This window comes from Haliotis asinina, chromosome 7 (assembly GCF_037392515.1).
Source record: "Haliotis asinina isolate JCU_RB_2024 chromosome 7, JCU_Hal_asi_v2, whole genome shotgun sequence".
Classification (NCBI taxonomy): Eukaryota; Metazoa; Mollusca; class Gastropoda; order Lepetellida; family Haliotidae; genus Haliotis; species Haliotis asinina.
The window spans coordinates 38,557,562-38,583,368 of NC_090286.1; the positions used below are offsets into that span (position 1 = coordinate 38,557,562).

A 25,807-nucleotide genomic window follows, 5' to 3' on the forward strand; every position below is an offset into this window, starting at 1 on the left:
ACAATATATCTGACTCACTGGCTACACCTTCTATGTGGTTTTAAGGCTTATTCATTGTAGTTTCGTAACACACAATGAGATAGGTATTACATCAATTCAGTACCAGACTGCTAAAGGGCCGTAGTGTTGCAATATACAATTGCCTAGACGTACCATATCATGCTGATTAATATTTATGCATCCAGTTAAATGAAATAGTCTAAAAAATTCTGGACTGGTTATCGCACTAAGTTGCGCTATAGGACGGATCCGAGTAAAGAGGAAACGAGACTGTTCTGTAATCAATGTATTGACTTGCACTACCACACATATGATAGGACAGGCTAGTCAAACTAGTGACTGATAGCCTGAGGTACGTGTCACACGATCAGGCTACGATGACGTGCAGTCAAACTACCCCATCCTTATTCTACACTGCCATTACCAGCAATAGGTGCCAAATACTTTATTCCGGTATCTTCACATGGCTGTTTTAATCATATGTGTATCTAACGTGTCAGCAATAAATGTTGTTTGTTTATATTTGATCCCAAAGGTGAATTCATTAAGGTGAAAAATCTAACACAACAAGGTCTACTGTTTTTTCTTTTGGTATGACGAACAAAATGTATAGGTTTGCGAGGAGACATTATATCAAGAAATAGGTTCCTTAAAGTAAGGAGTGCAATTGGTAGGGTCCAGGGACGGATATAGCTTTTTGAAAAAAGGGAGGAGGTGCGCACTCGTGAGAAATTGTGGTGCACCCTCCATTTTCACTTGAGTTTCATTGGTCATTTAATGAACTTTGAGAACAAAAGAGGGGAGGCGTTGCTACGCATCTGTGCACCCCTGCACCCCTGCACCCCTGCATCCCACCCACCCTCCCCCGTGGGGTCTGAAAGCTGTTATGACAAGCTTCGTGATTGAGGGTTCATGCAGTACACTCACCGAATGGCCCGAGTCTGTAATTAAAATTGATAACAATAATTTCTCCAAGAGCTGCCAAAACGTCTCCATCGAACATCGTACCCATGCCGACTTCGTTAGAACCGCCATGAATGTGCACAAGGACCGCCATCTTGCTGTCAGCGCCACCTGTCTTGAAGATTAAGTCGAAAGATAGCATCATGTACACACAAGGATAGAGGTAGTTAAGCCCAAACAATTACGATAACGCTAATTGTTCAGGCTTTGCAAATAATATTATGAATTTAAAACATATTTGGCAACGTCCATGTTTGTGTCGCTGCATAATACAAGGCAGAAACCATATTTTCGACTGAGACCTCCATGGATATTTTTAGGCACGCACGGAACACGTTAGATTCACTGGTACACAATCGTCAGCTTTGTGTCTTAATCTGACGGAACTATTATAATAAATACCAGCGATAAATTGTGTTTGGGTGGTTTTATATTAAAGCTTGCATGAGAAATTAAGAATTAAGACTGATATAATGGTGAAAGTTCAAAGAGCAGTTTTCGCGGTAGTCAACAGATATTTTGCATCTGGTTTTGAAGTTTACCACCATAAGCCAAGTTGACACAACAATCACACCAAAACAACCAAGAATAAAGCACAAAACCTGTCCGCTGTTACACAAAAAACTTTCCTCGCTGTAACACAAAAACTGCCCGCTACTACACAAAAACTGTTCGCTGTTACATGGCAGTCGTGCTAAGGGAAAACACAGACAGCTACTACAGCTACTCAAAATGGTTTCAAGAAAATAGGTCATGTTTTTCCATTTCATTTATTTCTTTTGTCACGGTTAAGAATTCGACGTAACAAACGATGTAAGAAATTCCATGTGAATGAACAAAACAGAACAAAGACAAGTCTAAAACATCCAAATTTTGTATTATTATGCAACGAGAGCAAGGTATACAAAGTCACAAGTCAATTGCACAATACCGATTTCAAATACAATACAAGTGAGACACAATCTGAGGCAATGGGTCACTTAACCAATAACAAAATATACAGAAAATACACACTCGTAACACTTTCTTTTTTCGTTTTTTTTATTGTGTCTTTGTTTTCGGTTTTCATTCATTCATTCATTCATTCATTTCCATAAATGCAGTGTAGCTGAACACCGCTGCCGCCTGACTGAACCAAGTATTACAGATATAAAAGAAAAACTATATCGTCCACGCCATTCTCAACACCAAAGACAGGTTCGACATAACGAGATCCAACTGTTTTCTGTTCTCGCACTTTTCAATGAACTTTCTGTCGACAAAGCATCGACAGACATATGTCTGGTACAGTCGACGGCAGTATTAGTTTGTATGATCTAAGGCTACTCTGATTTAACACCGATAAAGGTTACGGCCAAAAGGAGCACTAGAGCGGCAAATGAGATACACATATAGCCATAGATCAAAGATATCTCATCGGAATCAAATATCTGTTCCAGTTATTCTGTGTAAGCCTTTTTTCTTCTAGATAGCGCCAAAGGCATCTGACAGATGTGGCGATTATCGATCAGAAGAAACAAACGATCCGCCATAAGGTGAGTTTAGTTTTACAGCGCATTCAGTTATATTTCGGCCGTCTGTAAATAACTGGGTCGGAACCAATGCAGCAATCAACAGCATGAGCATCGACCTACGCAACTGAGAATCGATGACATGTGTCAGTCGAGTCAGCGAGCCGACGTGACGCTAAATATTAACCCACTCACTCACTACACGATACTCGCCCCATACCTAGCCACAAATATATGCAAGAAGGATCAATGCGTCTGTCCTTGAATGATTTTTCAGTACAGTGAATTCCAATGCCACTTTTTTCTCAAAATAAGTCTCAGCATCTAATGAATCTTATACGACTATGGTAGCGAATGTAGCTAAGAGTCAAATTTTCTACTCAACATTAGCAATAATGGAATAAGTTATGGTGACCCGTCTGGTAAATCGGTGTTTAAAACTTTGCAATTGTCTCGTTTTCTAAATAGGCATGTCTGACCCTTGCACAATGACGTCCGGATGCACCTGAAAATGGTTTCAGTTTGGAATGATGAAATCTTCAGTATGACGATCCAAGATGTCTAGCTACATTGGTTGTATCGCGACTCATCACTTACGCCCAGCGTTGGTCCGTACAGACGATGTGATCTTCAATCCAAATCTAAACATTCGTCTGAGATGTCTGGTAGTGCATGCACACCGTTGCCGGAGACCAGCCTCACGGAGACAAAAAACGCACTGTTTGATAAAAACGTTAACTGCACTGATGTTCCACAGGTCACACAGTGATGACATCTTAAAGTAATCAGGAGAAATCTGTCTCAGTGTGCTGAACGCTGTCACCCACCAGCATGTCGTTTCGAAAGTCTGCTATCGATTCCAGGCCATGCACTGGCGATACCACTTTGGCTGACGCCAAAGATGTTTGAAGTTTGACGTTGTGTTGACAAATTCAAGCATGCATATCATATGTATATGCCAAAATTGTCAAGCGACTTCTTTAACGCTAAGAAGGTTACTACAATCCCCAGTGGCAACTATCATTGTGCTCTCTGATAATCAATGAAACCATACTGTTACGATGCATCCAAACACAGGTTCTGAAACACCTCCTGACAGTACTTCAGAGTCTGTGTTTATCTCCGCCCTGTCATTATTTAAAAGAGGTCCTGTGTAGCTCGCCTACTAAACATATGGCACAAAAACGGCAAATGGTGATATGGCATTAAAGAATACAACTAGATACAAATCAATGAAAAATGTGTTTATGTTAAATGCCGAAATTTTCCATTCCATCTATATGACGGCGGTCTGGACAGCCACTTCTGAACCATACAAAATTGAAAATAACATCATGAGCATCGCTCTCATTAAGTAGTCTGGGATACGATCTCAAACATCCACCAAGACAGTGAACCTGATCCACTAAGCCCGTAAGTCGGTTCCCGTGACAAGTGTGGGTTGCTGAAGTTTAATTCCAACTCGGATCGCCACGAGTGCAAAGAAGATACAGAGATGTATGACAAAGAAATAGTTCAGTGATTGTGACACGGCGTCAATTTAAGCACTACCAATTCGATAATAAATAAAGCTGTCATGTTCACAATACTTCACCAAATGATGGAAAAACCCGGACTATTTCAGCTGGAACACCTCTGTATCAATCCATCTGCTGAGTAACGGTGTGGGTGTGTGCGGAATGACGTTATCAACCCAGAATTAAAACCCTTGACTGAAATGGACTACACAATAGGTCAATTCTGGCCTGTATGTCTCCTCGGCAATTGTTTCCAGGACGGAAGACCTCAAGGCACATGTAGACATAATAGCAATTAACCATCGGGACTTACCCTACGGAAATGATTTTGTTAGTTTCATTTCACTCTACCCAAAATCATTTCCATATATAAATATTTCTTTAATTTGAAACCAAGCTTAGAAAAAGCAATATTGGAACCATCAGCTGAATCTGTCATTTCATTAGGAAAGACTGGCTTCGACCCAGTTGAAACATTCAAACTTGCCCGAAGCACTGAGCATCCTCTCCAACATCAGAGTCTGGTCTTGGCACGGCGAGGAAATCGGTCGCTGCGGAATACAAATTCCATTTTCAAGTGACAGATAGTTAGAAAGTTATTTCTGGCTGTCGAGTTTCCTTAATTAAGAGATAGTTCGTCTTTGATAGTCTCATTTACCAAGATGGGTCGATAGTTACGTAAACCGCGTGAAAGCTATCGTCACGTCAATGATAAAGTCTTGCGTAATTGATCGTCTTTGCTTCAAGTTCGTTTCAGCTTTGGAGTTATTGTCGAAGAGTTTTAGTTAGCTGTCGTTGGTTTTCCGGAAGTATGATTGTAACCCTGGAACCCGTGCTGTTTTACTGACCGGTAATGTGTTGGTTAGCCGTGTGTACAGAGGAAGTGTTGATATAATTACACGTTCTTAACCCCAGTAAACTGAATCAAAGAGTATGCCACGACGTCGTTCCCTAGACGCATGCTAATGTCAATAAACCTCAGTTCAGATAGGCGTTCCTTGGCTTTATGGAGATAACTGTAGCTCTATGGTAGCATTACGGCTTGTTTGACAAGAGAAAAACATATCTCGAATACAAGGACATTGTGCAACACCAGCTCAAGGACAAAGGTAACTCCAGTCAAACTTTTAATTACACGGCGATGTTGTTAGAAGCGCTTAACTTTCACGTCATTTTCTTTGAAGGTCTTGAGTTCTCTTGTTTCAACAGAACTGAATTAGGGTTATCATAGTCGTTAGACTCGAAATGGAAACAATTTTGAGGATTTCAATTTCAGATTTGATGTTCTTTGCTCAAGTAAAGTTTTAAATGGTTTGCTTGATTTTTTTTCTTTTACCCGTTAAAGGCGTAAGGCAGTCTAAAATGAGCTTTACACATTTCACCTGTGTTGGATATCAAACCTATTCTTTCGGTGAGAACCACCACTGAGAAGAATGTGGAAGAACTCCAGAACGTATGTACGACTATATACAGTAATTATCAATAACTAAAATACTTCGTCAGCCATTGATAGGGAAACCTTTGAAACTAAGTAGACGCCAGTCCCAAGAGAATAACCAATTTCTACTATCTGATGGCAAACATTCTCTGAGACATTAAGGCAATCGAACGCGCGACCTTTCGCTCTCTGGTGCATGGCCTTACCAGTATACCACAGAGGCGGATTCCTTATATATAAACTAAGGGCACAGGAGTAGCGTTTCGCCTAATGCAAGGTCCGCTTTCTATTCTCCACCCGGGTACAATATGTGAAGCCGATTTCTGGTGTCCTCCCGTCGTGATATTGCTGGAATATTGTTATTATGTTTCGTAACACTCACTCACTCACTCACTCACATGAAAAACCAATGACAGCACTACCCGATATCATAACTACTATCAGACCTCGCCAACGAGAGATGTATAATTTGCACGTCACGACTGTTCTCCGACTAAAGGCGTATTGCAGAATCTGTACACGAGACAGTCAGACAAACCGATCTTTCTGGTTTTCCTGACGTAAAATCTCCTTACCGGTATTTATACCAACAACAGTCATTACGAGATGGCATATCTCCAAAGCCGGTGACAAGTTACGGGAAGACGTATCGAACGATTTGGAAACAGATTCCGGAAAGAGTCTCCCTTGTTTCCATGGAAATGACAAAAAAATCTAACTTTAAGAAGCACAGGTTTTATGTGTAAATATTAAACAGTTTTTATTTCTGTTCCGGAAAAGGACACCACCATCAGGCCCAATTGACATGGCTTGAACGGAACATTTAATAACTGTTGCAGATCCCATTAATCAATATTTAGATTTGCAAACAGTGAAAAATGATTCAATTGATGGATAATTATGCGGTTCTTTGAAGTAAATGGAATACGTTGCGCCAAGGGTTTGGTTTCTCTTTGTGCTTCATTTGTACTTGTCAATTAAGCAGAGGAGGATACAGCTTTTTAAGAAAGGGGGTGGGGCGCACCCTTACACCATCCGCCACCCCTCTGGATCCGTCCGCGCTAAATACTTCACAAACACTGACTAGAGAAGTTCACAACAGCATAAAGATGGCAGCCCTGCTGTACATGTTTAGTTTGGTTTTGTTTAGACTCACTAGTGTAAATGTAGCCAGTTTTTCAGTCAGCTGTTCTATACTCGATTTTGTAAAAATATCTGATACGGTATAAAGGTACTGTTTACACATGAACATGTATTGCAAAACAAATTCGTAAACGTTGAAAAGATTATTGTCATCAGTTCAATAAATGATAAAACTCGGTGAAATTGTGCGACTCCTTAACAAATCTTTACACCAAAACGCAGCTGTTCACATGCACGATATCTGCAGACGCCTTTCAGCAATTTGATGCATGATCCACGTACATTTCATCTGCATAAGTGTGCAGTTGGTTCCCACAAGTAAGTGGAGTAATTCATCTTCGATGTAACCACATACATACTCATATCACATAGTGAATAATTGAAGTGAGTCTTAACTTTTGATGGGTAGTATAAGAGAATTACTTTCCATGATCATACGAACTCTCTACTTAATGACAGTGTACGTTTCTGACTATATCGTGTAGATCAGGACCAAGATTTCGAGGTCTCTCAGCGCTAAGACAGCCGTAGGTGTCATACATTAACTAACGACTATCTTAGCGCAAAGAGAGCTTCGAAAATGTAGGCCCTGTTTATGAACTAATATCACACAGTGTTCGGGAATGGTGAGAATAACCTGCGTAACGGGTATCTCGTCACAAACACACGCGAAGGCAAGGCAATTTTTCATCTGTAATAAAACGGGACTATACGTTTCAAAATAGGGCATTCAAAAAGGGACTTTTAATACCTCGTGCGACAAGGAAGTACTTTATTTTGTAGGTTAACATAATCGGGTCGAACTCAGTCACACTAAAGATAAAAACCATGATGCTGCACTGCCTCACTGTCAGAGAAACGTGAGGAATTGAACCCAGGTCTTCGGCGTGACGAGCGATCGCATTAACCACTAGGCTACCCCCTCCGCCTCGAACCACTTAGAGCAGTCGAAAAGTGGTCATTGATATTTCACCGCTTTGAGACAAACCTACATTTATAAGTCGGTTGACATATCTGCACAGTGTTCCACGAGGCCCTACATGCATGTCGTGTCACAGGCGACTCAACCTACACTTGAGCTACGGGGGAAAGCATAATTAAGAGAGACCTATATGTCACACAAATGCATTACACCGGCCATACGTCTTTCTCGGTATCCTCTTCACTCCCTTAAAGTCGTTATTTGTTTCACTTGCTGGATGTACGGGGTTTTTTATTAGCTGCATTATGCGACACCATTCGGTTTCAAAATAAAACAACCTGTGAGATCCGGGTTAGAATTGGTCTTCAGTAACCCATGCTTGTCGTAAGCGGCGACAAACAGGATTGGGTGGCGCTGACTTTGTTGGCACCTGTCATTGTATCCCAATAGCGTAGACTGATGCTAATGGTGTTGATCCCTGGAGTGTCTGGTCAACACAGACCACAAACAAAAACAAACAAAACACGCAATATTGCTACGCGATTCTCCACTCAAATAAGAACGAAATGTTAAACTATACAATTGAAGCAGTTATTAAAGCAGTTCTAAACAGATACACGTGGTACGTTAAGATACGGTGTCACACGCACCTGTGGTACGTAGATGTTGATGTAGAGGCAGTCTTCGTCGCTGTCGGTGTATCCAGGGACGTGCATGTGAACATAGGACCATTCGGATTCTGTCTGGGGGCACGCTGGAGGCTTGACTGTGGCGTTCAAAATTCCCTCCCATGACTTTGGTTCCTCCGGGTTCTGTAAATCAATAAAGGAGAAATCTGTATAGGAAATGTTCATTACTAGTATTCAGTTCTGACAGAGATGGTTTCAGTACTGATGTATCACTTCTGTCTTTGTTTACGGTGCGTTACCGGTCATTCTGGTTTCGCATATCTTACATCGTACATCGATGACTTCACAAAAAAAAAAAAAATACTAATAAAAATGGTGATGAATATAAGGAAATCGACAGGAACCGAGAGATGACTTCGACACAACCGAGAATTTGTCTCAACGGTTCGAAAACACCAACATTATGAAATATTATGCACAATGTATGTTCATGTCAAGAGTTGTAGTTGAAAACATTAAAGCGTTTGCAACCCCGGTGAGATCATTTCTACCCCGTGTCCCATTGCTAGTGATGGAATATGCCTAAAAGGCGGCTGAAAACCCAGCGCAGGTTTATAACAAATATGCTGAAGTAAAGACTGATACGTGTGTGCTGAAGTGCGCTTTGTCCATAGCTACAGTGACTACCATTCCACCATTTTCTGTGACATTTCTCCCGGAAAAGAACCTACATGTTATATATATTTATATGACCTGGGTTCGATTCACAATGTGGGTAAATGTGTGAAGCCCAATTCTGGTTTTTCCCCGCGATGATATAGCTGGAATATCGTTAAAAGTGTCGTAAAACTAAATTCACTCACTCAGAGTGCGTTGTGGCATGAGTGACTGAATGTTAAAACTTGACATAGTTACAACACATGATAGCAAGACAGTCGGTAGATTGGTCCAGCCAAGTATGTGATGGAACATCCAAAAGGAGAGGGGCTTAAGGTACACATTTGTCGTAAACCCAGAGGACAATCAAAACACGTTGATAAAAATATTATTTAATTTGACACGTTTCGACACTTGCACAGTGAGTTTTGATTATAGTGTATGGTCAGGCCACGTATGTGATGGAACATCCAAAAGGAGAGGGGATTAAGATACACCTTTGTCGTAAACCCAGAGGACAATCAAACCACGTTGATAAAAATATTATTTAATTTGACACGTTTCAACACTTGCACAGTGAGTTTTGATTATAGTGTATGGTCAAGGCACGTATGTGATGGAACATCCAAAAGGAGAGGGGATTAAGATACACCTTTGTCTTAAACCAGAGGACAATCAAAACATGTTGAAAAAAAATATTATTTCATTTGACACATGCTTTAACACTTGCATAGTGAACTTGGGTTATAATGTTTGGTCCAGGCAAATATGTGATGGAAGATCTACAAAGCCTTTCACGGTTATTGTACCCATTCTCAATAACCTTTCACGATCTTCGTACATGTGGAAGCGTGAGTGAGTTTAGTTTTACGCCGCACTCAGAAAAAGTTCAGCTATGTGGTGGCGGTCTGTAGTAATCGAACCAGGACCAGACAATCTAGTGGTCAAGATCATCGACCTACGCAAAAGGGATACGATGTGGGAACGAATTTAGTGACCCTGGTCATCCGATCATATTATAGCATGAGTTACTGAATACCAATTCTACCATGACTTCAGTAAATACTGGATTGTGATTGGTTAATCATAGCCATCCAGAGGTATATAATCACGTTATATACCTCTGATTTTCCAACACGTTAAGTATTTGTTTAAAATCTGAATAACACGGTAATGGTAGAATGGAGATAAACGTATTGTGCTGGAAAATCAGCGGTATATAACAAAACTATAATAGCTCTAAATTTTGTATTTAAAACCTCACGCTACACGTTCGGTTTTAAATCAAATTTAGAGCTATTATAATTTCATTATATACCTCTGATTTCCCAACACAGTACGTTCATCTCCTAATTCTAGTCCAGTTATTCATGCAAGAAGGTATCGCGGTTTTAGTACCATTAGACAAGAAGGTTTCGCTGTAATGGTTTCTTCCTTGAAGATCAAAAACTGCAAACACCACATACGCACACGCACGCACGCACGTGCACACACGCACAAGGGTTAAAATTCAGCAGCGTACGGTAAAACGTATTTCAGAAATCTACAAAATTCCATCCACATTATTTCAGAAAGAAATCGATGGTGGTGTCACCACCGTTATATTGCTGCAATCCTGCTGCAGCATTAAACTCATTCCAAATTGGTTGCATTGTTTATTGTAGTCGAAATCAGCAGGTTGTATCATTCGTCTAAAATCTTATCCTTACTCAAGTAGTTTGTCAAAGTAATCTGTAAGTGACGCCGTCCGAACATTAAGACTTATCATACATTTATTACATTGTTTTCGACATAAAACTTTAGTGACAAAAAATTCCAATCATAACACAGCAAGTAATAAATCACCAGCCTATTTTACCGTAAATGATTCCATCTAATTAACGCCGACCATGTGTCATTTCAAGGCAAGAGTCCTCTTGAAATCAAGCACACACTTGTAACGAACTTTACCGTGCATGCTGCAATGGATAGGAAATGAACAGCGCCCAGATCGGCATACATAAAACATGCCGGGTTTGTCGGTATTGATCTGATAACTGCCCCAGTGACACCGCCTGAAAAGCACAAGCTATTAACTACTTGTCAAGTGCAATGGACATGCTACGGAAATCAATTACCATCATTCTGCGGCACTTTTCCCAGAACGGCAGTGAATACGGGACCAAGAGATCATAACGTTCCAATATAGCCTTGCGCATCTCCCGGCCACTTGGTGATTAAAGATGGTGCAGTAGTTTGTGAATACTCAGTAACTGTTACGACTGTCATCAACCCATCTGGATAAAAACATCACTCTGTAATGTCCCCCAAAGCGTCGGAGCGTTATGTCGTGAGGAACTGAATGTCCCGTACTCCCAACACATCATAGCACGGTAGTCCAGGCAAATAAAAATACAGAAAATGACGAACCACAATGGAAACATCATTAACATCTTTCAGCATTCCTCTCTTCCTCCTTGGTTCATTGTGCTGGTAGGGTGGCCTAATGGTTAAAGCGGTCGCTCGTCACGCCGAAGACCCGGGTTCTATTTCTCACATGGGTGCAGTGTGTGAAGTCTATTTCTGGTGTTCCCCACCGTGATACTGCTGGAATATTGCTATTGGTTCATGTAATGACGATCATAAGTTTACACAGCTGTAGCCAATAATCTAGTGCCATGATGGCCTGGTAGGTTTTAGGTGTGTATATCTAAGTCAGACGGTTGGCTCTGCAAAGCAAGTCAGCAATTGCAAGCCTGACCAGCCAAATGTTTTAGTCGCTTCTTGGGGTGAACATGGGTTGTTGAACATTAATTCTTACCCCGATCTTCACCGTCAGCAAAATGCTTTTGCTATCTAAGCATTTAAATTATTCGTAAAGTGTTTCTGCTTTTGTACAATTCTGATTACATGACGAGTATATCGATGCTACATTCAGCAGTATTCTAGCTGTATGACGCGATCTCTCAACACCTTAAGTGCTTAATGCCCTTTTCTCCACCTTCAGTTAACCTAGTTTGTACGTCCTGAAAAACACACTGGTTCCGACATGATGAATGTCAGTTCTTGTTATGTGCATGGTACATGTACAAGTCAGTTCTTGTTATGTGCATGGTACATGTACAAGTCAGTTCTTGCAAATTCATCATACCAATCAGAACGTACGCGCTGTGATATTGTAAGTCTGAACGCCAGTTCTTTCAAATTGATCATACCAATCAGAAGGTACGCGCTGTGATATTGTAAGTCTGAACGCCAGTTCTTTCAAATTGATCATACCAATCAGAAGGTACGCGCTGTGATATAGTAAGTCTGAACGCCAGTTCTTTCAAATTCATCATACCAATCAGAAGGTACCGTCTGTAGCACATTAAATATATACAAGAGGACAAATAATGACCTTTTGATTCTCATTGCATTAGTTGTATAAACGTAATGAGTCGAAGTAAACTTAGCCTCCGTGCTTTTCGTTACACTACTGAGTCTCAGTGGTGGAGTGTTACACAATAAATGTACATCATGGTCAGAATGCGTTACAGAAGGGTTAAAATGAGCCAGCAGCATGATGTCACCTAAAGTGTGTGAAGTGGAATCATTGTGTGCACATTGTGCAAAATGCCCGCGTCTCAATAGGTCAGTTGGTGTTGTTTTGTTTCCAATCTGCTGCCGGTCATGAAACAATGGGTTTTTTTTATCCATCCATTTGTCCCCATGAATCTATATTATACAAGGCACACATATATTGACCCGTTTAACGACCAGTTCGACTGCCGCATCACACAGGAAGGTAATATCTATGAAATATATGTGACAATATATATATAATTTTATATAAATATAATATATTTTATATATAATCATATGTATTTTATAAATAATTACAAACAGAATATGTCATAGCCTAAGATTAAAAAAGACAAGTAATCCGTAATTCACATTTTATAGCTAAATAAAAAAATGATTTGTTAGTTGTTTCATTATTATTATTTTCCGAGGAAAAACTTAAATACATTTGAACAGTGTTTTCGTTGTAGATGATTCAGGCGATGATGACGGGATACTAGTCTGTCTTGCAGTCCCTGAACCACATTATTTACCGCTAATGCCAAGTCCTCTCAGCAAAGCTTAAGCCTTGAATAAAGTATGTCTAGATTTCATCTGGTTCAGGCTCGGAATCTCTGACCTCCCTATGGTTCATTTTCAATATATATGGGTTAGTTTGTCTCTATCAAAATGATATAACGTCAGAGAGCTTTAATCTAACGGGGTCCTAACATGCCCCGAAATCGTTGATAGACCACAACATCATCACTAACTTGATCTTAATGAGGAAGCCCAACACAGTTGGAGTCGATGACGCCATTGTGAGCATCTTCTTGCGCAAACTGATACTGCGCATGCGCAGGTAAAGATCAGCTTCTGGGGTGGTCACTCTTGGTCGCCAATTTTTTGGACAGTCAGATCTATGCCCGATCTGGTTGACGCTTCTCTTTATTGTGATGATAGTTTACTTTGTGCTACGTGGTATTCAAAAGGTATTCTGTGGTATTCAAAAGGTGTGTCCTCGTTCCACACCTGATAATCTTCTAACAAAAGTTAATCGAATGTAATTCCCTATCTTGACTTGTACGATACGTTCCCGATTTATTTCAGGTGAACACTGAACCAGACTAGCATATGTTTAAGACGGTTGCCAAGAGTGGGGCACGACAGGCTCACCTCTTCGTGATTACCTGGTATCAACAGTATTTCATGGTGATTCATTAACACTTGCTCGGTCATCGTTTCGCATGGTGATAATTACTGGTTTGTCTGGCCCAGACACAATTGTTTATAAACAACATCTTTCAGCTGCAGTACCGCTGAAACAAAGACACACTCTTGGTTTAGTCAGAATTGTATAATCGACTCTTTTACCAGCGAGTCGTAAGGATGTGGAAAGGGTTTTATCGCTTCTAATTCCTGGGTCGATGGCCCAATGAAAAATGATCTACTTGCTATCTCACAAATGAAGTTTAAATTCTACATACGCGTTCTTTTAAGATTTAAAACTGAATTTAGTTTAGAATATCTGTAAGCAACCTTATGATATACACTTAAAGCACAAAGTTAAATTCTCCACATAATCTGCTTCAAACTAAAAACTATCAAAATGCGAACCATCTGTGCAAATATCTTTGTCGTATTCTTGACCAAAGGCAGAGTGATATTGAATGTATTGTTGAATGCTACACTACGTCCGGCCTTCAAAGCTGCCGATGAGAAACCAACATCATAAGATGGATGGCCTAAAGCCAGCAGCAGGACATGACAGTGTCTGGATCAATAGGTCTGTAACTGATACCCCGTTGCCAGCTCCAAGCAAGACAGTGAACCGGGACACCACACTAACATCCAGTGTCTTCAACATCTCTGTTGCTGATTCCTGGGATTCTGTATCTTAGACTAGACAGAAAGATCTCCAAACAGGAAGACAATGGTACCGTTACGTCCAAGACTGTACTTTATCCAGTTAAAGACTACTGTCACGAAAGACAAAAGCGTATGACTTATATTCTGACTGAAAGAACAAATAACATGTACTTCCTGGTTATAACAGCGGTCGTATCAAGGCAGTTCAAGCATGTACTTCGTTTACAATATCTCCTTAATTAGTCAAGAAATTAGAAGTACCAGGAACACAACACATGTCCAACTCCTCTTGTTTCAAACTTTGACGTATCTTTCTGAGGCTATTTCTAGACACTTAATTATAGCTTTAGGCGGAACATCACAAGGGATCATGTTCTTACACCGATTTACAGTACCTACCGACAAAGTGTTCCCGTCAGATAGTCCTGATTAACGATCGCCACTAATTGGTAAGCTGCCTTTGTGCCTTTGTATTCCTATATGTCGAACGGAAATAGATACGTCAGACAACGTGTTTTCCGGATAAATTAATTAGAGATCTATGCACCCACACGTACAGCCACCGACGTATAAACTGTTCCTAAAGTCCCAATTATCAGAATCATGCTCTTATAGACTCGCCATGTCACATGAGTCCATACCTACCCACGAAATAGTCACTATAGGTAATAATATTGACGGCTATATATTTCCATGTATTTGTGTCTGCTCAAAGCGTTAAGGGATTTTCTATGTTAATACATAGCATGTACTTTTATATATATTTGTGGATCGGTGAAGTACATAAGGATTTCACAATTAGTAAACTTACAGGCACAGAAAAACGATACTTGGTTGATAACAAAGCCGAAGCACCACAAACGCATGGCATTAAACATACTCTCTTGATTCAAAAGACGCATATATTCCAAGAAATCCATTTATATATTTGTACTGGATCCCAGCGAAGATCGCCGTTGAAGAGAAAGGTATGCAAGGTGAACCTGACAACTCCCGACAGGTGAGGACCGAGGTACGATGCTGATACTAAACATGTTGAGAACGCAAGAATTTTAAATTGCACACTTCACACAGTTTGAACGCTACAGCCAGTCCGGGGGCGGTGGGGTAGTCTTGGGGTTAAAGTATTCACTCGTCACGGTGGTGTCACAGGTTCGATTCCCCACACGGGTACAATGTGTGAAGCCCATTTCTGGTGTCCCCCGCCGTGATATTGCTGGAATATTGCTACACGACCAACGTGAGTTTACCATCGCATTAACTAACATAGGCCTGTCACTATTTCCTACTAAATCACATGTCTCAAAACGTTGGCAATAATGGCAGACCTATTCGTTCTTAAAAATACTAAGACCTCCTTACCGCCAGACCAGGGCAAATTCAATTTCACTAATAGCACATTTGGGAACTACATACAGAACGAAATTCCACAATGAGCTATTTTCATTCTGTTGAGAAGTTTTCAGTCATAATTATATATATAATTATTAATTATGAGATATTACAATGAATGTTCATGGACACTTTACGTCGACATGTTTTACCTCCTTGTTTGAGGGACAGTTAAAATTACTAATTAAAGGTAAGACAAACGCACGAACAAATTCCATATTACATACGCACATAGGGAATCTCAACCATCGATTGCTTGATAAAATGTGTTAACTTTCACCGAAACTTGCTCTTCGTTATACGAAAGAAATTGTTCACCCATACATCTTAATTTTTACGGCCTTGAAACAAATCAAACGTCTCGCGGGCTGTCCATCTACAGGAAAGATCTGGTCCCATGGCAGTCATAAGAACATTCTCAAGACGATTATGGTTGCATTTACAAAACACCTCAGAGCACTGATGCCGAAGCTGAATGTCAGGGTTAGAAAAACAAATAATGCTAGCACTGCGATCTCTTGTGGGCCATGATGAAAATGTATATCATTTAATGTATTATTGCGGGCTTTGCACACCTTGTAACTTACAAAGTTAATTCTAGAAACTCTGAGGAATAGGCATTCTCATAGTGACAAAATATATTCAGCTCCCATCAATTGTGATGCTACCAGGTAAAGGAAGGCGTATCCTGCCTTGACCTCTGTCAGAAACACATGAAAAGGCTACTCAATTTTTCACCGGAAACAAATCAGGGACCCTTGGCACAAACCTTCATGAGCACAAATCACTGGAACTGTTTACTTCGAATTTTGTTCCGTTTGCTCTGTTGCACTTTTACCGTTTGAGGTTTTGGTGTGTCAATAACCGCATATGCAGCTAAATGCAATTAACATACACAACATCGTATATATGCATTATAATAGGAGGACCATTGTTCATATTGATACTGTAGAATATTATAATGCAATGCTAATGTTGATTTTGCACCTCCGTTTATTATGTTACCTATTTTAACTCTCTTAGCAACATTTCACATATTTAAATGTAACTGATTGCCTGCGCATGGCTTTTAATATTCTACGTATCGTTAACTTTCTTCGAAACATTTCACATATACAGATTCGAAATGTAAAGCTGGTAGCTCCAGGCATCGACTGCTTACCTCTCAACAATGTGAAAAGGTTACACCTGTCCTCTTTGAACTTTTGAAACGTGGATAATGGGGGTTTTCTTTCCAAAAATGCTGTTTCATAGTTTTTTTGTGTATTTGTCAAAGGATATCAGTAATAAATGTCATAACCTCGCGCTGTGAAGCGGAGATAGGTGAACGCGGGTAGCATGGAATCCTTTGTTTGAATTCGTCAGCTGATATTTTTGTTCCCCACATCTTCCTATTTTTGGAGGCATCGACACTTAGTTATTCAGTTGTAATTCCTCTGAAGCCAATTAGGATCACAGGAAATAGATACCACACACGCACGCACGCACGCACACACACACACACACACACACACTTTGTTACGACCAGACCGTGGTGTCAGTCTATATCAATGTCAGAAAGGCGTTAAAGATCAACGGCAGATATAAAATATTGTTGGGCCTTTCAATAAAGATATATAAACCATTAATGTGCAAGTTGTCTGTGAAAATGTTTCAAAATCTAATACACTCTAATACAAGTCAGGGCCCCGTTTCACAAAGCTCTCGTAGGTCTAAGATCTCGTAACTTCCCTCGCAGCATCCGTACCTCCTGTGTTACAGTACAGGAGGCACAACGGCTACGGGAAAACCTACGAGATTTTAGGCTTACGAGAGCTTGGTGAAACAGGGCCCTGGAAATTCCGTTTACTATCAACAGCCAGATCAGTCACAACCTTCCCTGATTTCTTTATCTTGGAAACACTCATAAAAGTCTAACGCTGTTTATCTACAAGAAGCTCAACATCTACGCCAACAGGGGATTCATGTGAAATGACGAGCTGGTTGTTTCCCGGTAGAGACGGATCCCCTTTAGTAACAGGGCAAAAGAGTTACTGATCAAATCTTGACAGACAGCGCCAGGGTTACTTACACTAACTCGGCTTTCTGAAGCACGTATAGAAGGGCACGGATGATTGAGATACAATGGTTGTTTCAGTATCAAAGGTTTAGTTAAGCTTCATTGTGGTTAAACGTAGATTCAATTAATACATTTGACGGGGTGGTGGGGTGGCCTTGTGGTTAAGGCGTGAAACTAAACTCACTCACTCTAAATTTGACACAACCCGAACGGAAACCATGTTTGACGTAAGCCATCAGTTTGACTTACTCCTTGTATTCCCGTGTTTGTTCAACTGACTTGTTTTTTAATGTGTTTATGAGAATTGCCACCGATACGTTAATGTTTTGCCATCGCTTTAGACATTTGAAACATATTAATATTCCAGTTCGCTCTCCTTCGTAACAAGGTCCCATCCAACAATCAGACATGGGACGGGCATGAGTTCGAGGTTTACTAACTTCATTGAGAAAGTGTAATACCAAATATAACGTATGTTACATTTGACCACTTTCTAAACAACGGTGTATTGTAAGAGGTTGATTGGTTGGTATTTAGTATCACCAGCATACTGATAATGTGCAATTGCCAAAAGAATACTTTTATTTGTATATGTATATCATCTGTCATCTTTTCGGAAGGGAATGGGGCATAAGAAGTAGGTTATATAGTTTACGATCTAATTTACATGCTGCATGGAAACAAATGTTAAGGTTCAGAAATATGCAATGTGGTACCATGACTCGGTCGATCTAAGAATTGATATATATTTGCCACAGTTACTGTAGCTAATATCCGTGATTGTGACTGTCATCGATTAACTCCAGTCACTTCAGATGTAAGGAAACTGTGTTAATGACGGTATACCATACACGGGTGGTGGGATAGCCCAGTAGTTAAAGCGTTTGTTCGTCATGGCGTACATTCCCACCATGGGTACAATGTAAGAAGCCCATTGCTCCGGTGTCCCCCAGCGTGATATCTCTGGAATATTGCTAAAAGCGGCCTAAAACCATACTCACTCACAGTGCACCATACGCATTCACACAAAATTTGATTTAGTTTGAATGTAGGGCACATGGTGTGTATACGGGAAACGTTTAATCATAATCGTCAATCATCTGTTTAGTTTACGATGCTCATTGCACGATTCTAACTGTATAGGCATGGTGAATCAGTGTCTGAATCTAAGGTTCCCACTTGGAGTAATAGTTTCCTGGCTACAAATAACCGAGTGAGGCGCCTGCCAGCTATCTTATATTCTTCTCCATCGTCTCCACTGACAATACTGACCATCACAGATTGGGTAACAAACATGCTTCATGCACATAGTGGGCAACAAACATACGTTTCATGCTCATTGTACAGGTGGGATGGGTGGTACGTACTGGGGAGTACCACATGCCTACCACGAACACCTGGTGTCATCTCATCTCATAATCATCGACCAATGGCTGCTGATCTCCGAATAAGTATCATAACACCTATCCATGCTCGTTCATTGCTGTCGGCCTATCAAACGGCTCTAAAGGCTGTCTGGACTATCAGTCGTACTGACTAGCTTTTGTTTGGGTATCCCTTGTTTGACATATGACATGTGAGTGTTAGTAATCTTCCACCAAGTTTTTGTTATTGCAATGTATTGTCTAAATATTTGGTTGTGTTGATTAGATGATCTGGTGAATAACAAAGGGATAATATATTGTTTATTGCGTTTGACCAGCAAACCGAGTCATGATATTTTTGACAGCTCAAGCCATTCGCAATTTTCGTAACAAAATATCATGCACTCTAAAACATTTGTGATTTACGGTAGGCGGTCATCACAGTTTTGTTTTTCAACTCGGCGGAATCGTGCCAGGGGCGGGAAGTGGGTTTAGATACTGATCCGGATCTCCTGTTTCTAATAATGTCTGCGAAAAACGTGCATGTTTGTAAAATCGTGATATGGAAATTGGATTTGGCTCCAGTACGTCCGGTTAAAGTCTCAAGATGTATTATCAGGCATATCCAAACGTGACACACTTAGAAGCGGAATGAGATGCATGTGTTGTGATTGACATAACAGTTTATCAAGGTTCTTATCGTGTTAACTAATGTAATTTACCAAATGTAATCTGCCTCAATTGTCCATGGAACGTCGGGGTAGTCTAATGGTTATAGCTTTCAGCTGTAGCATCGCAGAACCGGATTCGATTCCTTACATCGGTACCATGTGATAAGCCCAATTTTACTGTCATCCTCCGTGATGTTTCCGCAGTAGTGTTAAAAGCGCGGACATCATCCACTCGATGTTTGTTTCCTTATCTTTGAAACACCTTTAAGAGGCATTTAGAAGTTGTAAAGATGAATGAAAACCAAGTTCTACGGATATTCAACTTTCCTACAATGAGTGATTTAGGTGTAGGTACCAACACTTGCTTGAAAATGGTGTAAGTACCTACACCAAAACATTGCACTAATTGCAATAGAGAAGATGACAAACATAGAACTTAGTTTTCCTTCATCTCTGAAAGTCAATGAAAAAGAGATTCGTGTTGTAGGGAGGAGGGGATGTTGGTTGCAAAAACATGTGTCAATGGTCATTTAGGTGCAACTTCATTTTTTATTGAGCTCAATGTTTTACACCATACTTGGCTTGTCTGTACATTGTACTTCATCACTTATGTCTGACTTGTCGAACAGTCTGTCATACAGACTTTTGTTTGGTACGAATCTATGAAAGGAAGTCCATGCTAGTCTAGAATATGGATCAAGTTTAGATAGAGCAAGTTTAGATACTCACATTTTCTGAAAATGAAGAAAGTCTCTGAACACCTTTTCAACTTATCTTATGATTATTTTTATTAACAGTGTTTTTTTATTGTCTGTAAAGTCTGTTCATTTCATAGACTAAATGTTAGTCTAGAAATCTTCTAAAACGGCATTTTATAATAAGATATTGTTTTTTGAACGTCTTTATTAAAATATAAAACAATTCTTCACCGTTGAAAGAAGTATTATAACATACATAATAGAACGCGTATTGCATCTCCACAGCATTCATCTATGACGTTTAGTCTCTGAATATAGATGTAGTAACAAACAAAATCATTTGATCTGAAACGGAGCCCCAAGAAAATTAGAGATTCTGAGTCAAATCTAGACTTGCTTCACTTAGGGCAATGTCATTGCAGAGGACAATGCGGCAGGGAAAGTAATACGGATTAGAGACTGTGGGGCAGACTATATTCATCTCAAGCAATTGGCCATACATTTCTACATGGAGACCTTATCGTGGTTTATTATCGTGTGTTATGGTAGTGAATTCAGATTTATCTTATCAGCATGGCACTGTAAACAGTGTTGCTTTCAGGTCAGCGACGAGGGAGCCGGATGCCCTCCTTCATTGCCTGATGGGCACGTGTTTCGAGGCATCTTGAAATTCTCTGCAGTAGACAGGCACGTGGACCATTACTCCACGTATTGACTGAGCGATTTTAGTTTAACGCCGTTTGGAACAGTTTGCTAGCTCCATCACGGTCTGCCAGCTTCATAGAGGGAATGCCTCAAGTCATGTACGTAATTTACGTTCACCGCGAGCATCGGTCTTGGGCTGACCACCTACACACATAATCTAGGATTCGAACCCACGATTACACGTTTCTAAGAAGCCAACCACAATTGTGGTATTTACGACACGGCATCTGGTACCACCGCAGCATGAATTCCAACAGATGGGTGTTGTATAATCTAGCGATGAATTCCTGAGATGTATCTGAACTGAAGAGAAAAAGAAACTATACATCTTGGTTGAGTTTATCAAATGGTTGATTTTCAATGTTTAACATCCGAACATCTGGTGTGAACCTTTAACACTACTTCTAATAATCGCCCTTCAAGTGCCCTTTTGCATATAATGGATAGTTCGCACACGCACACGCACACGCACTCGCACACGCACACGCACGCGCACGCGCACACACACACAAAAGATGCACTACAAGGCTAGTTGTCAGAGCTCTACACTACTCTGGATGATGTTATTTTTAAAAATATAATTTGATTGATAAACGAAAAAGAATTAAATTAATTAGTCCAACACGTACTTGATGAACCTTTTAACCAGTGTAGATCATTGTTAGACTTTATCTTCGGCGACTCAAGCTAGCGACTGACGGGAAGAACTATCCTTCAAGACAGTAACCGTCAACATCTGGCACCAGTGTCCATTAACTCGCCATCCTCCGTTTATGTGTTAATCATCAATAACAATACGGCGTTAAATTCATGTAGTGTACATCTTTTATCTCATCATTTGTAATGATTGATAAACCCATGAAGATCTGGGTTAGAAAATTGGCCTTCGGTAACCAATGCTCGTCATAAGCGGCGACAAACGGGATCGCGTGGTCAAGCTCGCTGACTTGGTTGACACATATCATAAGTTCCCAGTTGTCCAGATTGACCACAGGATTTTCTGGTCCAGACCCGATTATTTACAGATAGGTGGAATACTGCAGAGTGGGGCGTAAAACTAAACTCACTCACGCACCGTAATGGCTGATCAGTCCTGGTACTTTCCACTCTAAAGAATAATACATCCTTCAGAAACCATTTACACGTTCCCCGAAGTTCCCTCTTTAACAACAGAATGGCCTTCAATGCTTGAAGCTACAGATTACTATAACCCGTCAGCGAGTTAATAAGCAATAACAAAGAAAGATACTAAAGACGGATACCGTTCCGTGCAGATGTACTTTGTTAGCAAGAGATGGGATGAAGTTCTGTAATCCAAGTGGCAGCAAGCTGTACAGAGTTACGTACCTTGGCCATACCAGGATCATCTGGTAATTCTACAACATATGTGGTCATTTGTAACTCGGCATCGCATTCACCATCGTATGTTTTAGTAATGCGTCATCTTACACCCTGTACCTACGACGAAACTAGTAGCATTTTAGTAAAATATAGTTACAAGAGTCTCTGCCTTGATTATTGACAATAATTCCATCCCGACTGCTGAATCAGGAGTGAAAATGGAATTTCGAGTAAGGGTTTGGTACCAGCAAACCACGTTTTACCCCCCAAAAGAGAAAATACGTAAGATACGGGATGACTTGGGCCACTTATTCCTATCCAAGACAATTTCTTGAGATGAATGTGTATTGTAAATGCACTACACTCTTCAAATAAAATAACGCATAGGTGATTTTGAGAGTGCTGGCCTCAAGTGTCTGTGGCAAAAACAGTACAAATATGCTATTTCTTTAAAGAAATGTCATCTTTGTGCTATTGTAAACAGCTGTAGCGGCAAAACGCGGAAATTCTTATTTTTCCCTTATTTTAGAAGTGTTTGAAGGAATCTATGCAATAAAGTCGCCAAGACAACATGCAAAGCAAAATGCACGTGAAAGTAAGCGGAAACGCATGTAGTATCGATCACTATAAAAAGGCAAACGTTGTTTTAGTTTTGTCATTCGCCTCTGCATGGAAAAGAGGAAATCACCACGCCACGAGTGACCGTAAGAAATCAAAACATCGCCATAGGCCGCCGTGAAGCTGGGGAGTCACGATGTGTAGTTCAGACGTTCAACGGAGCACCATATCTCGCCTTTGCGATCGTTTCCTGCAGACCAATTCCACCCAAGATCGAGGCTGGTTCAGTGATTTCTTCTACACCGTGGAGATGGAAGACAGCGTGTTTACCGTTGGAGAAATTAACTTTTTGCAACTGATTCGACAGGAGGACAGATTCGGAGAGTACAGTGTCATTGTGTGGGGTACGATATCAAGCAGAAAAAAGCTGATTTAGTGATGGTTGGAAGGAATTTGCCAGCAAATCGGTACATCAACGAAGTCCTTTCACGTCACGTTTCGTCACGTCAAACAAGACTCAAACACTTCCACAACTGGCCATCACTTTGCAGGAAGAGGAGAGGAATTCCGAAAGAGCGACATCGTCGACTTATCCAGTCTGTGCCGAGCGGTATTGATGCCAATGGTGACGATACAAGGCACTGACTTTGACGGCATCTTGTGGACTCAAGTAAACAGAAACACAACAATAAAGGCTGCTGCTGTGTTGACGATCTCTTTGTCCTCTTTGTGTGACGTTCCACCTTTTCACCATTGAAATTGCATGAACTAAAGCAAACACAATATATTCTCCTAAATTATGCAGTTTCTTTTTTTTCTTGCAACACAAGACATGGACTCCACATATTTTAGGGGCGGTTGAGTGGCCCAGTGATTAAAGCATTCGCTCGTCAAGCCGAGGACCAGGGTTCGAATACCCACGTGGATACAATATGTGAAGCTTATTTCTATATCCGTGATATTGCTGGTATATTGCTAAAAGGCCAAAAGGGGCGTAAAGCTCAACTCACTCACTCACTCCACATATTTTATCCAAACAAACCACGAACACTGTTTTCAAGAACATCTTTAAATAATCTACACTACGAACGTTGACACTTGTTTCACTTTTACCTTGGAGTTACCATGTCCTCGGATGTTATTCAGCTACTAGAAGAATACTATACACTGGAACACCATATACACGTATCATTGACTGAAAAGATGGGGTCTACATTAAAGAAGCCCTCACGCAATATCAGAGCAGTAAAACAACGCAGTGATGGCTACAATGAAAATAGCCCATGAATCCGCTTTCGTCCTTATTCGTTATTTCAGAGTTCTTTGAATAATGTTAGTGCAACAGAAATAGATTTTAAGAGCTTGTTTCAGGAATGCTTCACCGTATTTTGTGTCAGCTGTTTGAAGAATTGCAGAACACATCATCTAAATTAGTTCTGCTGGAAAACATTCTCCTATTCTTTAATTAAAAGACACGAAAAGACCATAGTTCAGACTATACTTATTCAGTCTCGCTGCCTTCAACTAACAGGATAAATGCATATAAATAGTAGCCTACTTATGGAATGTTAACAGGCGAATCCAAACATTAGGGAAGACATGTTCAAGCATTTAACTGAATGGACGTTATTCCCGAGAACAGAAATTTGCTTTAATGCAGTTTCAGGCGATTTTACTTGCCCTGAATGTGAATCAACTTTACCCATTACTAGCTAAGGCATTAATTTGTAAAAGGTTCAAATACATCGCTTCTGACAGCTAATATTCACGAGCTAACAGATCCAGCTTTCAGACAAATACCATGCCCAGATTAGCGCCAATGTTCTCCTGGAACTCTCGACATTGCAACCAGTCACACAGAGTTGTCACTACAGTTCGTTTACCTTCATCATGTTAGTCGTTCGCAATCACGTTCTAAGTCCTGTGCCTAGACCTGTCGCCGAGTCTAGTGTGTAACAATGATAGCGTTGTGTTCCGATCTAGGCTAATACCAGCTGCTGCAATCAGATGTCTGATGACTTTGTACACACCGGATATAAATGTGATGCATCATAGATGATCCAAGTACCATTAATAGGTAGACCACACATCGCTTCTCATGATACTTACAGGAACGCTGGTTTGGCCTGTATTTGAAATAGCGTTGGGTTTTCATATGGAGGAAGGCCTATCGCAGAATCTGCATTGTAGTCTGGGTAGCTGCAGCTTACAAAGACTGCGCTATTGTAACCAAAGTCAGTGTATATTTTGCAATGTCTCTTTTCCCCGTTCTTCAGTCAGACTGTAATCATCAATTATTGATCTACAGTTGGTTTTGACGATATTTGCCAAGGTTCGTGCTTTTTCAAGAGGGTCAGGGGGTTATTAAAGATAGACAGAATTACTTAAACTGAATGTGGAATTAGATTAACACTTTTGACTTTGCAATGACAAAAATGATTACATGCTTTGTAAACTTGCCTTGAGATTGTCAGAGGCTGTTGGACATTACGATTGTTCTGTTGTTAGACAAATAGCAACGGATTTAAATAACTAGTTTTATTAAAAGCAAAATGGTTTTGAAAGGGAGGTAAGACTAAAGAAAGCAAACGTCCACAACTGTAGGTGCTACGTTGTAAAACGTCATATATCTGTGTGGCGGTGTGGTAGTCTAGTGGTAAAATTGGTCGCTTGTCATGCCGAGGACACGGGTTCGATTCCCTATACGAGTGCATTGAGTGAAGCCCATTTCTGGTGTCCCCCGCCGTGATATTGCTGGACTATTACTAAAAGCGGCGTAAAACTAAACTCACTCATATATCTGTATGATTTTCACTGTGCGCAGCGTATGTGGCTATACCATGTTTTT

General features: G+C 40.4%; 1 protein-coding gene across 2 annotated transcripts in view; it reads right to left on the reverse strand.

Annotated features, from left to right (window-relative positions):
• Positions 1 to 25,807, reverse strand: part of LOC137291374 (acetylcholinesterase-like) — a 43,083-nt gene that overhangs the window by 14,314 nt on the left and 2,962 nt on the right. Inside the window, exons 2-3 of one of the 2 annotated variants that reach the window (XM_067822691.1) lie at positions 8,145 to 8,306; positions 928 to 1,078 (exon numbers count right to left, since the gene is read on the reverse strand). In XM_067822691.1, coding sequence (XP_067678792.1) covers positions 928 to 1,078; positions 8,145 to 8,306 — 313 coding nt within the window. The remainder of the gene's footprint in view (positions 1 to 927; positions 1,079 to 8,144; positions 8,307 to 25,807) is intronic. The other variant, XM_067822692.1, reaches the window with a different exon arrangement.